The 14,770-nt window shown below is 35.3% G+C and overlaps 1 protein-coding gene across 1 annotated transcript; it reads left to right on the top strand.

Annotated features, from left to right (window-relative positions):
- The first annotated feature begins 291 nt into the window (after window positions 1–291).
- Window positions 292–14,494, top strand: LOC127175510 (guanine nucleotide-binding protein G(I)/G(S)/G(O) subunit gamma-4). The gene is made up of 3 exons (XM_051126623.1): window positions 292–637; window positions 2,807–2,914; window positions 9,353–14,494. Exons 2-3 carry the CDS (start codon window positions 2,816–2,818, stop codon window positions 9,479–9,481), a joined length of 228 nt encoding a protein of 75 aa, XP_050982580.1. The 5' UTR covers window positions 292–637; window positions 2,807–2,815; the 3' UTR covers window positions 9,482–14,494.
- Window positions 14,495–14,770: the final 276 nt, after the last annotated feature.

The raw sequence follows: 14,770 nt of genomic DNA, 5'->3' as shown, positions 1-14,770 counted from the left end.
TACCTTTAACAATGGAAAAACTTTATTTTAGTCTATATTGTGATATATGCTAATTCTATTACTTGAACTAGTAATAGAATTATATGCTGAACTGGTATTCTATTCTATTCTAACCATCAAGTTTCCAAATGCTTTGGTGTCTTTATTTAATTAGTAAAACTTGCTATAGTACCTAGAAAGACTCTTCGACGTGTTACGTCACAGCGCGAGTGTTTCGGAGGCTGTGACGTCATCTCGGTGACTGGGAGACCCGGTGATGTCACATTAAGCAGGGAAACCTCACGTGCCTCCGGTGCGCCCTGCAAAAACGAGCCCTAACGATCCTCCACCGACGCCGCGCATCTTCTGCTATTAACGCGCACCCTCCGCGTCCGGCCGCGTCCGTCGGGCGTTCTTAAAGGCGCAGCGACACCTGCATCGTTCGTGCGTCACATCGAGGTTCCCCTCACATCTCATGCACCGACACCGAATCCAGCGCCAGAGCAGAAAGCTGGGAAATACTCGACGTTTAACGGCGTTCGGCGAATGAACGCGAGCGGACGGACGGCGAGCGTGTTTGAGGTGCTGCGGGTTTTTCCTCGTCGCGTTCGGGTGGAGTCGAGCCACATACTGAAGTCTGAGCAGTGACACACTTCAGGTGGGTGTTAACACGCAAGGTATTTGTGCTAATTAGCTTGAATTGCGCTCCCTGTTCTGTTACATTCGATGGAACGTTTTTGCAACATTGTTACAATTCCAGCGTTCCAAACGCGAACGCGGCTTTTATGTGTAACGGATTCGCTTATTATGTCACGCTCGATTTTAAACGCGCCCGTGCTGTAGATCCAGTCTGAAGGGATGCGGGGTGATGGATGGATCCCGCAGGTTTTTTGGGGGGGATGATGCTGGAAACGCGTGAGCGCGGAAGATGGAGTCTCATGGGCGTTTGATTCCATCGCCTGGAATTCCGCCTTTAAAATCGAAACGATCGCCTGCGAGGCTCCTAAAGATCCAGATGTGTGAAGCGTTCAGTGATAATTCACGAAATGGCCTTGAATGAACGGATGGAAGGATAATAATCACGACCCTCGTGTGTTTTTGCTGATTCTAGATTTCGAGCACATGTCGCCTACAAATGATGAGCATTAAATAGGAAAGCGAAAACAGCTTTTTGGGTAAATGTGGGTTTATTTTTATAATGCTGAATTAGGAAGCATGGTATTCACCCAAACGCTCCGGTGCTTTTGGCCTTTCTGGTGTGGCATTATGACTGTACGTACATGAACATGATGCTTTGAGCTTCATAAACGCCTTTTTAACCCTTATGCTCTGCTGAGATTTACTTTAATGCTGTGTAGTGATTTCTGTGTAAAAATGATTCGAAATTAACCTCTTAGCTGCTCCTCTGACCTGTTTTGAGAGGTATTATTGGAGCTGTTACATCACAACACTGGCACAGACTTGAGAAATTTGATTGTTTGGTGCAAAACACAACATACAGGATTTATAGTTCTGAAAAATATACAAAAAATAATAAAATCATAAAAACTCAGATATTTTTTTTATAATGAATGTATGCATAATTGTACATACGTCAGTGAGAATGTTTAATGTTTTGGAAAGTGCTTACCAAGCCTGCATTTATTTGATCAAAAATACAGTAGAAATTATTAAATATTTTTATAATTTAAAATAACTGACTTTCATTGTAATATATTGTAAAATGTAATTTATTTCTGTGACCAAAGCTGAATTTTTAGCATCATTACTCCAGTCTTTAGTGTCACATGATCTTTCAGGAATTATTCTAATATGTTGATTTGCTGCTCAAGAAAATTTCTGATTATTAGCAGTGTTGAAAACAGTTGTGCTTCACAATATTTTTGTGGAAATAAGACCATAATAAGACCATAATTTCCGATCTGAATCAAGTAATTCACGATCCAGTCTAATGGGAACACTTCAAAACAGTGAATCATTTTGCGACGAAATAGTACAATTGATTCAGAGTGTCAAAAATCTACAGAAGCTACAAAATACAGTAAAAAATATTAAATATTTTTATCATTTGAAATAACCCTTTCTATGTTAATATATTGTAAAATACAATTTATATCTGTGATCAAACCTGAATTTTCATCACATGATCCTTCAGAAATCATTCTAATATGCTGATTTGCTGCTCAAGAAACATTTCTGATTATTATCAATGTTAAAAACAATTGTGCTCCCCAATATTTTTGTGGAAACTGATACATGCTATTTTTCAGGATTCACAGATGAATAGAAAGTTCAAAAGAACAGCATTTTATTGAAATAAAAATGTCATTACCGTCACTTTTGATCAATTTAATGCGTCAGTTATCAAATTCTGAACAAAAATTTCTTCATGGCTTTACATAAATACTGTCACATGGAGACTCAGTTACAGTAAAGTGCTCAGATCTTTTTAATTTACTTTTACATTAGTATATTTTAACCTCTTGAGCATCTATGGGTTTGTATGACTAACATACAAACTCTTATTCTTTTTGGTTATTTGTCTATTTTTTTCCTCCCAAAATTAATTTATTTAGAATTGTAGTCCTTGGTACTGAACATTTACAGTCTTCACATGCAATGGTATTTACTTGGTATTCCAAGGTACCATATTGGTACTCATAGGGTGTTTTTTGTAAGCATAAGATCTAATTTAGTTGTGAACGTCTGGAGTTGAAGTTTCACCTGCGTGAGTCACATGTGCTGTAATAATACAGAAGTAGGCGCATGTTGATTTCCTGAGCTCACAGACTCTCGGTATCTCATCTGGTGTGTGTTTGGTGTGCAGGACTCAATCATGAAGGACGGAATGGCCAATAACAGCACCGCCAGCATCTCTCAGGCCCGGAAAGCCGTGGAGCAGCTGAAGATGGAGGCCTGCATGGACAGGATAAAGGTCTGTGTGTTTTAAACTCATCAAACTCATAAAAATGTCTAAATCAACTTCACTGGTCTTATTCACTTAAAAATGCATCTGATTAGGGAAGTAAAAACACTTCATGTTTCATGTTGCCTGTCATTTTTGACTGTCATGTGCCCACTTTATCCTAACCCCAAACTCACGTGATTGGTTAAGTGGTTGTGGTTGACATGTCAGACAAAAAGGTCAAATATTTTAACCCATCTAGTGTCTCTTCATTAACCTCTAAAACAATCAAATTTATGGTCCAGTTCTCATACTTCATATGACATCCTGTATGTCATGTGATAACAGCAGCATCTGGAGATTTTGTTTCGTTTTCTGCTCTAATGTGGCCAGAAGACAAAGTAGGCACTTTAAGGAAGCTTAATGCAGCTATTAGCTGTAGTTGCGTGCGGTCTGGCTGAGCGTTTAGCCTGTAAACCCGAGGGATGGAGAGACGGAGCGAGTGTTTAGAGGAGTGCGGGCTCAGCTGTGGCCTTTAGCTGGGAAGAGAGATGGATTGGACTATTCTGCAGAGGTTTCTCATCTGTCGGCTTCCACCTCCTCCTGCAGATGGCAGATATTTTCTGACTGACATCAGATATGACCTCTGCGTTTAACCACTGGGAAATATTTTGGGAAGCAATCTATAGGTAGACTGATTCTTTATTGATTCCCAGTGGGAAATCTAAAAGTCTGTGTAGGAATCAACACACAAAAAAAAAAAAACATTTTTAATCATTGTAAATTCCATCTGGAGACTTTGTTGTTTTATATTAAAATCAACTAGAAATGACATTTACAATCTGTATTTACTCCTAAAGTATTTAACATATCATTTCATAGTCTTTCTTACATGCGTGTGTGTGTGTGTGTGTGTGTGTGTGTTATCAAATCAAAAATAAAAAAATTGTGATAATAATTTATATGTATAGAAATACACACACACTTATGTATATTTTTATGAAATATTTACTCATATTTATATATGATTTATCTTGTATACACACAATTTAGGATTTTTTTATAGTTTTACATTTTTAAAAAAGCATTTGTTATTTTAATGAACTAAAATAAATTAATATTTTGTTAAATTAAAATATAAGTTGTTTTACTTTATTTGAACATTTATTTTAATGTAGTTTAACTTGATGTACTAAAGTAAGCAAAACAAAAAAGTACTTTATATAGACACTTAAAAATACTAATAAAAATGAAACCTAAAAAAAATTAAATAAAAAATAATTTTAAAAAATTTAAAAAATAAAAATTAATTAGCCATATTAATATATATATATATATATATATATGCCTGTGTGTATATATATATATATATATATATATATATATATATATATATATATATAATTTTAAAAATTGATTATATCTAAAATACAGGTTGTGATGTGTTTTTGTTTTTTGTTTTTAATTTAATTTTAATTTTTTAACATATTTATTTATTCATTCTTTAGAATTATTCATAACCATAATTTCCAATCTAAATCAAAGATTCGCAAACCTGCTCAGAAGTTCTGATCTAAATCAAATGATTCATAATACACACCCTGAATTTCTGATCTGAATCAAATGATTTGCAATGCAATCTGATGGGAACACTTTGAAACAGCGAATTATTTTGTGATGCAATAGTAGAACTGATTCAGAGTTCTGAAATCTATAACAGTGAGAAGTAGCTATAATACTGATACAGACACACTTATTTACTTATTCATTTATTTTAAAATAACTTGCATTTATGAATAATTCATGATAAGGCCAAGCAAATTAAGAAAGTAAACAAAGTTCATTTTGCTTCATGTGATTGTAAGTTGTAAATAAGTGTCATGATTGTATGAATGGTCTTATTCTTTCTGTCCACTTTCTCATGTCGTAAATTAACATACAGATTCCCACTGTAATCAGCAGAAACCTCATCATCTGACTGCTGTGAGGCATCTCATGTGCTCGTGTCTCGCAGCGTCCCGTCCTGAAGCTTGTTTATGTCTCACTCAACGACACAAAGCTTGTTTTATTGTGAAGCAAAACGCATAGGATTACATAGGATTGTGGCAAGTGAACTTTGACCGTGACCCACAGCAGTTTGTATGAAGTATCAGTGATGCTGAACTCCCAAACAGACAAAGAAAGTAAGTTCAAGAGAAACACCCAGTTTTCGAAATCAAATTAAGATGTTTCTATGCGAACGAGCCCATCAGAAGGACGAGAGCGAGTGGCCGGTTTGATTGGAGGTTCGTGGCGTTCATTAATTCCTCAATCACACAGTGGAATGTGATATGTGCTAATTAGTGAGGCTCGTTCATCAGCGGCTCGTGTGCTGTAATTACAGACTCGACACTAAACCCACAGCGGCCGGACCGATGCTCATGGATCCTCCTCTGTGAATACTGTAATAGTCCATTAACGCCCGACGTGCCACTTTTACCGCTGTACATTTACACGCTTTACCATGAAATGTACAGTAACAAATAAATATTTTGTAGTGTTTTTGAAGTCTCTTCTGCTCGTCAAGGTATAAAAATACAGTAAAAATTGTGAAATATTATTACAATCTTAAATATCTGTTTTCTGTGTGAATATACTGAAAAATGGAATTTATTTCTGTGATCAAATCTGAATTTTCAGCATCGTTACCCCAGTCTTAAGTGCCACATGATCTTTCAGAAATCATTCTAATATGCTGATTTGCTGCTCAAGAAACATTTCTGATTATTATCAATGTTGAAACCAGTTGTTTATGTGGAAACTGTGATATACTGCCATTAAGAAGTTTTAAGAAAAAAAAAACTACTTTTGTTTAATTAGAGTGCATTAAATTGATCAAAAGTGACTAAAGACATTTGTTAAAAAAGATTTATGTTTTGAAACAGTTGTTTTGAACTTTCTATTTATCAAAAAATTCTGTAAAAAATGTCTTTAAAAAAAAAAAAAATATTAAGGAGTAAAACGTTTTCAGCATTAATAATAATAAAACCATTATTAATAATCAAGTACAAATAATAATTTATAATAGTTGAGATTTATATCAGCAGTATTTTTTTAAAATATATTTTAAAATATATTTAAATAAAGTTATTTTAAATTGTAACAATATTTTGCAGTATTACTGTTTCTGTGTATTTTTGATCAAACAAATGCAACCTTGATGAGCAGATAAGACTTATAAATATATATATATATATATATATACAGGCAAGTTTTTTTGTCAGCCAAAAACCCTTTGAGTTAAAATATTTGCTTTAAAAAAAACAGATAATACAAAATAAAATATTGTTTTTCATTTGGCGTTTTATTTTGAATTTTAAAAATAATTCCTTTATTTTAATTAATTTTTTAAATAATTTATTAGTAAATTATTTTTTAAAAATGTATTAATAAAATTAATTTAAAAAAAATCTATCTAGTACTCCGGTGTATTTCAGGGAATTACCATGGTGCATGTCCAAAAACACTAAACACTAACAAATACTATGGTATATTTCGGTTCTTTTATATAAGTGTGAGAAGCGAGATGGGAAATGTAGTTTGTTCCGCGTGATGTTTGTGTTTGTGTTTTTTGTACCATCTGGCTGTGAGCGTCACACACACGGCTGAAGCTCATGATTCCCATCCGACAGCTGCGTCTCTCTCATCATCCGCTCTCAAATGAATCAAACTCTTTACTGGACCACACGCGCTCATGCTCCTCTGACAAATAACACAATATGAGCTATTCATAAAACATATACTGTTGACTGTATCACTGAATTATTCATTATGAACAAAAGGTGCCGTGGTTGTAGTTCTAGTTTCATATCCAATTTTACGAAGTTTCAGTTGAACTAAGGGCGTAGGTTTGTTTTTGACATTGGTGGGAACATGACCACAGTCAACAGACATGTAATTGTTTGATCAAATTATTGCTAGAGACAATTTAGTGGTCACTGGATGTTGGTAGGGACATGTCAATTTCACAAAAACCTTAGGCATAATTATAAGTCAGACACTGAAGTGGGTAGCCATTTTTGTCACTCTTCTGATGAATATGTCATTCACTTGTTTTGTACCCACACAAAAATTTTGGTCAGATTTTCTCATATTGTAAGTGACTTTTCTTTCTGTTTTAAAGATGCTTTCTTTGGATTGTTTGACTACTCAAAAGAGAAATATAGGAGGAAAATATAACTTAATTTGTGTTTCCTGCTAAATTTCACATACACATACAAAAATCTCTATTGTTTACTCAGAGTTGATCTAGACAAGTACATGGAAACTATCTCAACTTCTGAACCTAAAGCAGGCGAAATAAAACCATAGTTACTATAGTTTGATTCACTTTGCGAATGAAATGATTCAGGAATCGCACTCCGAAGGCCCGATCTGATTCAAATGATTTGCTAACTCCTTTAGAATTTGCGGTCTAAATCATATGATTCGCGATCCGCGCTCAAAAGTTCCAAACTGAATAATGACTCGTGAGCCACCATTTCAGGTCGGGACTTCGGAGCGCTGTTCGTGAATCATTTGATTCGCGAAGTGATTCACGAACCCGCTCCGAATCGCCGATCTGAATCAAAAGGTTCACGCACCCGCTTTGAAGTTCCTATTTAAATCAAATGATTAGCATAATTGCTCCAAATGATTCGCGATACGAAGTCCTGATCTAAAACAAATGATTCGCGAAGCCGCTCCAAATGATTCGCGATCTAAATCAAATGATTCGCAATCCTGCTTCAAATGATTCGCGATCCGCACTCCAAAGTTCCAAATTGAACAATGATTCATGAGCCACCATTTCAGATCGGGACTTCGGAGCGCGGTTCGTGAATCATTTGATTCGCGAAGTGATTCAATTGCGAACCCACTCCGAATCTCCGATCTGAATCAAAAGATTCACGCACCCGCTTTGAAGTTCCTATTTAAATCAAATGATTAGCAAATTTGCTCCAAATGATTCGCGATACAAAGTTCCGATCTAAATCAAATGATTCGCGAAGCCGCTCCAAATAATTTGTGATACGAAGTCCCGATCTAAATCAAATGATTCGCTATCTGAAGTCCCGATCTAAATCAAATGATTCGCAAAGCCGCTCCGAATGATTCGCGATACGAAGTCCCGATCGAAATCAAATGATTCACGATACGAAGTCCCGATCTAAATCAAATGATTCGCGATCCCGTTCCGAATGATTCGCGATTTGAAGTTCCGATCTGAATCATATGATTCGCGATGCGATCCGATGGGAGCGCTTCGAAAAAGTGAATCATTTTGCGACGCAATAGTTTTAACTGATTTAGAGTTTAGAAAAGCTCGGTTTCACCCATCACTATATGCTTTTTAAAATCATTGCAAGCGATGTCGAAATTTGAAAATGAATAGCTCTTTTGATCCGGTTTTTGCAAGTGAATCGTTTGAACTGAATGATCAAGGTCACGAGTTTGAATCAATCGGAGAGGTTCCATTGGAAATGACTCACTCAATTGAATCAGTTTGTCTGTTATTCCGCTTTTCGCATCTTCAGCCACGTTTATACCACGCAGTCACTACTATTACTGGTTTAGCTTACTAATTTCAGGACATTTAACTAAAAAGTATGATGTTTACAAATAAAATATCCATATTTCCACTCCAAAGATAACATCCAACACAAATCTAGGAACATATTCAGGTGAAGTAACCGGTTTACTGCTAACTAGTGAGAACACTGCAGCTCAGAATACATGTTAGATAAAAACATTGTGTAGTACAATAATTTAATTTACTATATTTTGAATATTTTGACTACTGCAGTTCAGCTGGAGACAGTTCACTGAGAAATCAGTTGAAGCATCCGGTCATCTCATACCGTTGAAGTGAATAAACAATTTATCAGAGAAATTACTGTTGTATTTGATTGTATTAGTTTATATAGAGTTTATAATCTGTCTATAGTGCATATAATGTTTTTTTTTTAATTGATTATTTTTTAAATGCTTATTTTTAAGGCAAAGCAGTACTGAATAATTTGAATAATGAACAAATGAATGAAGAAATTTGTTTGTATTTTTATCAGACTTATTGAAATCAGAAAGAGGCTGTATGTGTGCTTCACTCCGACTGTTTTAGGCCAAAATTCTACAAGGGACCTAGAAATAGCAGTGAACATAATGCACTGTGATAAATGTCATGTTTTGGCATGTTTATTGAGCGTGACATTTGCCGACTAAAATCGGCCTCTTTCAAACTTCTTTTTTTGTCTTTGCATAGACTAAATATTTCTGTACAGCAGTCAGCTAATGCTGTAAAAACATGACCCAGTGCTGTTTTCTCAGTGTCTGCCGACGGAGCCGCAGACGAGAAGGAGACGAGAGCAGATACTGATGCTGATCAGTTATTAAAACAGAGATGGTCAGGTATAATCTAATTCTAATCTAATCCCCTAACTCTGTCCTCAGGTGTCCAAAGCCGCGGCGGACCTGATGGCGTACTGCGACGCACATATACGAGAGGACCCGCTCATCGTGCCCGTCCCGGCGTCGGAAAACCCGTTCCGGGAGAAGAAGTTCTTCTGCACCATCCTCTGAGGCCGGGCCGAGCTGCAGGTTCTGCCGTGAGGTTTCCACGTCCCTGGCTGCTGCCGTTGAGCTGTGTTTGAGTGGCAGCCGCCGCATCTGTTGACGGTCCGATCCCTCCTGGACACCTGTGGGGGTTTCTGGGGGGGAGTCAATTAACTGGCAACCCAGTCAGAGCGTCTCATGTCTCGTTAAATAGGTTTGTTATTGCTTCGTAATTAGAGAACAGCCTTTCTCACTGCTTATGGGATGAGAGATTTTTGTGTTTTCGTTTCGTTTAGACTCATTTCTCGTGCCACAGAAGATGTGAAACGCTGGGTGGCCATTTTTGTAATGTAATTAGACATTTTTATAAACTTGCGATATATTTGATATGCATTACTGGTCAAATGTTTGGACACACTTGAGCGAATCTTCAAAAAATTCTTATGCATTAATGATTTAATTATTATTATTGTTTTTTTTACAATAAACTAAGGACAAAAACAACAAAACTCAATATAATCATTTGGTCACCTATGCATCCATACATAAAATATATTGATGGAAATATGTGACCCTGGACCACAAAACCAGTCATAAGTGTCAATTTTTCAAAATTGAGATTTACATAATCTGAAAGCTGAATAAATAAGCTTTCCATTGATGTATGGTTTGTTATGATAGGACAATATTTGGCCGAGATACAACTATTTGAATATCTGAAATTTGAAGGTGCAAAAAATCAAAATACTGAGAAAATCACCTTTAAAGTTGTCCAAATGAAGTTCTTAACAATGCATATTACTAATCAAAAAATTAAGATTTGATATATTTGCAGTAGGAATTTTACAAAATATCTTCATGGAACATGATCTTTACTTAATATCCTAATGATTTTTGGCATAAAAGAAAAATCATTAATTTTGACCCATACAATGTATTTTTGGCTATTGCTACAAATATACCCCAGCGACTTAAGACTGGTTTTGTGGTCCAGGGTCACATATATGTCAAATCATAATCACAATAAATTTTTCCCAGTACTGCATATATTTATCCATCTGTAGATTTAATAAAAAGTCATTCTCATCATTTCGAATGATTCAAATTAGTTTTGTTGACGAATTGCAATTTTATATGAATTTATTTACAAAACTGGAATTTGATTAATGAATATCCAAAGCAAGAAAGAAGCTCAAATATAAGCGAGATTTCATTTGTGTCGCATGTTTTGATCTTTACAAACTCCCAGTTGTTTTATTTCATAGGTTTCATGACTTTTCTGTTTTTGAATAATAGTCGTAAGAAAAAGAATCATAGATGAATCCAAATTTTTGACTTTGATTTGTATTTAGATATAAATGTCAATTTCATTTTAATTAATGACTGCTGAAAATTAAGCATTGCATTACTGGAATAAATGTCATTTTAAAATATATTCAAATAGAAAACAGCTTTTTAAAAATCTAATAATATTTCAGAATATTTTACTGTATTTTTGATTGAATAAATGCCTTCTTGATGATCATAAGAAATAATAATCATAATAAAGGACGAGCAGATGTGTCCAAACGTTTGACTTGCATTGCATCTGTGATGCATTTCCATTTGGATCATTTCCCATCTCCCCCCATTTTCCTGTATGATGATATTCGAGATATTTCAATCAGCTTATGTGCAATCAAATCTTATCCAGTTTCCAAATTGCATTGTGATAAACAGAACCAGATACCTCTCTGAAAAGTCCTCCTCAACATTTATGAATACAGTTTTCAGCCTTTCAGACCTGAGATATTAAATCTGAATTGGTGCAGTTTGAACTCAGACATTCAACAATAATCCTCATGCTGGTTTCTGGGATGCGTTTGCCCTTGAGGTGTTGCGTTGTGCGTCTGTATGAGGTCTCGACCGTACAGATGTGTTTTCCGCCCCATCTGGCATAGAAATTCAAGCGGGACAGGAGCTTGTGCCGATAACTGTGAGATCACATTATTTTCCTCTTTATCACAAAGTTATTTGGATATTTCACCTTCGTACAGACGATATTCAAAGCTGAAATGTGTCATTTCACAATTGCAAACAATTCTAACACGTTTCTAAGTGAAATCAACCCACAAATGGCTTACTTATAAGTGACTTTACTTGTTAAATGTGTATTTTAAAGAAATAGTTAATGCAAAAATGAACATATTCCTATAATTTACTCACCCTTGGGCTATACAAGATGTAGATGAGTTTGTTTGTTCATCAGATTGGGAGAAATGTAGCATTCCATCACTTGCTCACCAATGGATCCAATGCAGTGAATGGATGCCGTCAGAATGAGAGTCCAAACATCTGATAAAAACATCTCAATAATCCACAACTAATCCACACCACTCCAGTCCATCAGTTAACATCTTGAGAAGACAAAAGCTGCGTGTTCACATTCACAAATCACATTTGCGACCGAAAACTACTGTGTGCGACTATGAAAAAATATTTAGGAGCAGCAGTGCGGCTGACCCCGTCAGCATATTTGTGTTTGTTGAGGGGTGCTTCAAAGATTTCTGTGTGTGTTTGCAACATTGAGTAATGTATCACAGCGATATCTCTCAAATCCTTTCATAAACAAAGTGTAGAGAGAGTGTGAACAGGAGATTCATTGTGCATTGTAGAGAGCTTCGTTGATTATAATAGGACTTTGTGAGATCACCATGAACTTAGATAAGTGACAGCTTTTAATGATTTTTAAAGGAGTTTGTAAATGAGATATTGATTTAACACAACAGTTAAATAAACAGGAAGTTCATATTAAGTGACTTACATTGTCTGACCATAACACTTTTGCCTGATTTTGCTCTATTTCGTCATCAAAAATAGTTTGAGAAGTCACAACTTGAGCCGCTCCGCATCTCCATTCAAACACAGCGCTGTTTCGTTTATGAATGAACGAATCTAGTGAGTCAATTCAATTTCCGATTCATAAAGAGAGTCACTTGCTTTATTCCTGAATGAATCAGCCGTTCGAACGAATTAAATGAATTAATGATTCAGTAATTAAATCAGCGACTTGCCGCCACCTACTGGCAGGTTTAATTTAATTTTTAAAGTATTTTTTCAGTTATTTAATGATTTCTATATTCAAAATTTTATATTTAAAACATTAATCTCAATATAAATTAATGAATTTGATTGCACTCATACCACCTCTGAGCCTCATTAAACATGAAAATAGACTTCTGAGCTGCCTCTGTAGTACAAATTAACTTTGTTAATACCGGTTTCATTTCATTGGTAACTTTCTTACTCTATACTTCTTGTTCTTATTCTGTTGTTTTAATTATAAATTGTAAAAAGCTTATAAAATATATATACATTTTTTAAATTGACATGAAAGATGACACACTTTTAATAAAGTTAGAAAAATGCCATTACAAAGGTAAAAACAATTCACTTTAAGGAGTCAAATATCACCTCGTATAGGGAAGACAAATTTTTTGATTATATATTACAAAGTGCTTTTAAAATTTTGACTGTGCTCCTAAAAAGGAAAGCCTGCATTAAGGCATTTTAATTAAAATATGAGTCCTTAATCCATGATGACACTTCCTCCAGTGAAAAAAAAAAAAAAAAAAAATCTCCTGTTGTCTCTTACGTCAAAATACGGTGCAGATTTCTCTCCTGATTCACACCAGGCCACTTTTTCACTGGAGGAAGAGTTAAAAACATTTTAATGATGGATTTGTTTCTTACAAACATGCAGCTTTCGTCTCTCAAGATGATAACTGATGGACTGGAGTGGTGTGGATTACTTGTGAATTAATGTTTTTATGAGCTGTTTGGACTCTTATTCTGACGGCACCCATTCACTGCAGAGGATTCATTGGTGAGACAGTGATGGAATGACAAATTTCTCCAAATCTGATGAAGAAACAAACTCATCTCCATCTTGTATGGCCTAAGGGTGAACTATTTTTTTAATATAAAAGAAATGACATGCATCACCTTTAAATTCAGTCTGACATAGATTTAAATGACCTTTTTATTCAACGAACGCATCTTCCCACAAGCAAACTGGCAGATTCACCTTCCTCAAATCACCTCTCTGCTAATGATAATGATTTCTTCACACTTTCTGAATGGCCTTACTAACGCTGGCATGTTTCACAGTAGTTTCTGAGTTGTTTTGCCTGTCCTGATTTAAACAGCAAGGCCTTTGACTGAAATGCCAAACGGAGAGCCTGCATGTGTGTTTATCTGCTGTGTGTGTGTGAGTGTGTGTGTATAGAGAGGTGGTTTCTGAGTGCCAAGTACTGTGACTATGGCGTGTCCTCTACACTGTTATTTCACAGGCTTTTTCCTATTCAAAACAAACAAAAAAAAAGCACAATGTCAACTGTTTTTCTTTATATCACTGTAATTTTAGTCTAGCCTTTGCTAATTTATACGAAACCAAGTGTTATTATATATAATGCGCAGCACCTGATTGAGGTGTTGCTTGTGTAACCTGTATTAAAGCCCCTTTAACGTGTGCCACGGTGGACGGAGGGTCTTTTGACACCCAAACGTATCTTATATCTGAAGATCCACCTCGGAAAGTGCACAGATGTATATTTGAAATGCTAACGTTGCATGAGATCGCCTTTAAAGGCAGAGAAAACGAAGAGCGTGTATGTAGGGTGGGTATTTAAAATGTGTTCTAACCGCTTAACATTTCCTTTTATAATAGCGCTAATGCTCCATGTGTTCAGCGAGAATGAGGGTTTGTTGGTTTTCCAAGCGACTGAAATGGAGTCCAGCTGATTTCTACAGAATTATGGTACAAATAAACCCCAAAATGTAAATGATCTTTTAAATAATATTATGATTATGATTATTATTATAAAACATAACTTGCATGGACTGATTACCCTATTTAAATATTAGAACTTTGAGATACCTTGTAATTGAATCAATGCCTAAATGTGTGGATTTGTTGGTGCTTTTCTGCACTTTTCTCTTTTAGAAGTCTGAATGTGTAGATCTGTGCAGTTGTACAAATTAATAAACATTTTAAAACTGTCTGCATTCAATATTTAGTGTGCTTGCATTGTATAAATTGTGTTTGCTCTGGCAATAACAAACCTGTAAAATTGTTTAAAATAGAATTGCATGGTGAAATTGTGTGGCCAAGGGAGACACCTAGTGGTGCTATAGAGTATTGCACAATATATTTTAAGGACACAAGATCATAAAAACCTATATACGATATATTTCAGACCATTCCCTTTATGCAAAAGTGGTTTACGACTGAATAATACATTCGTTCTGCTTGTGTTTCAAAAATGAGACCCAAGG

The sequence above is a fragment of the Labeo rohita genome, chromosome 13 (assembly GCF_022985175.1).
Source record: "Labeo rohita strain BAU-BD-2019 chromosome 13, IGBB_LRoh.1.0, whole genome shotgun sequence".
NCBI classification, from domain to species: Eukaryota; Metazoa; Chordata; class Actinopteri; order Cypriniformes; family Cyprinidae; genus Labeo; species Labeo rohita.
Note: the sequence above shows the minus strand (reverse complement) of the source record. Positions and strands in the feature narration are given on the sequence as shown.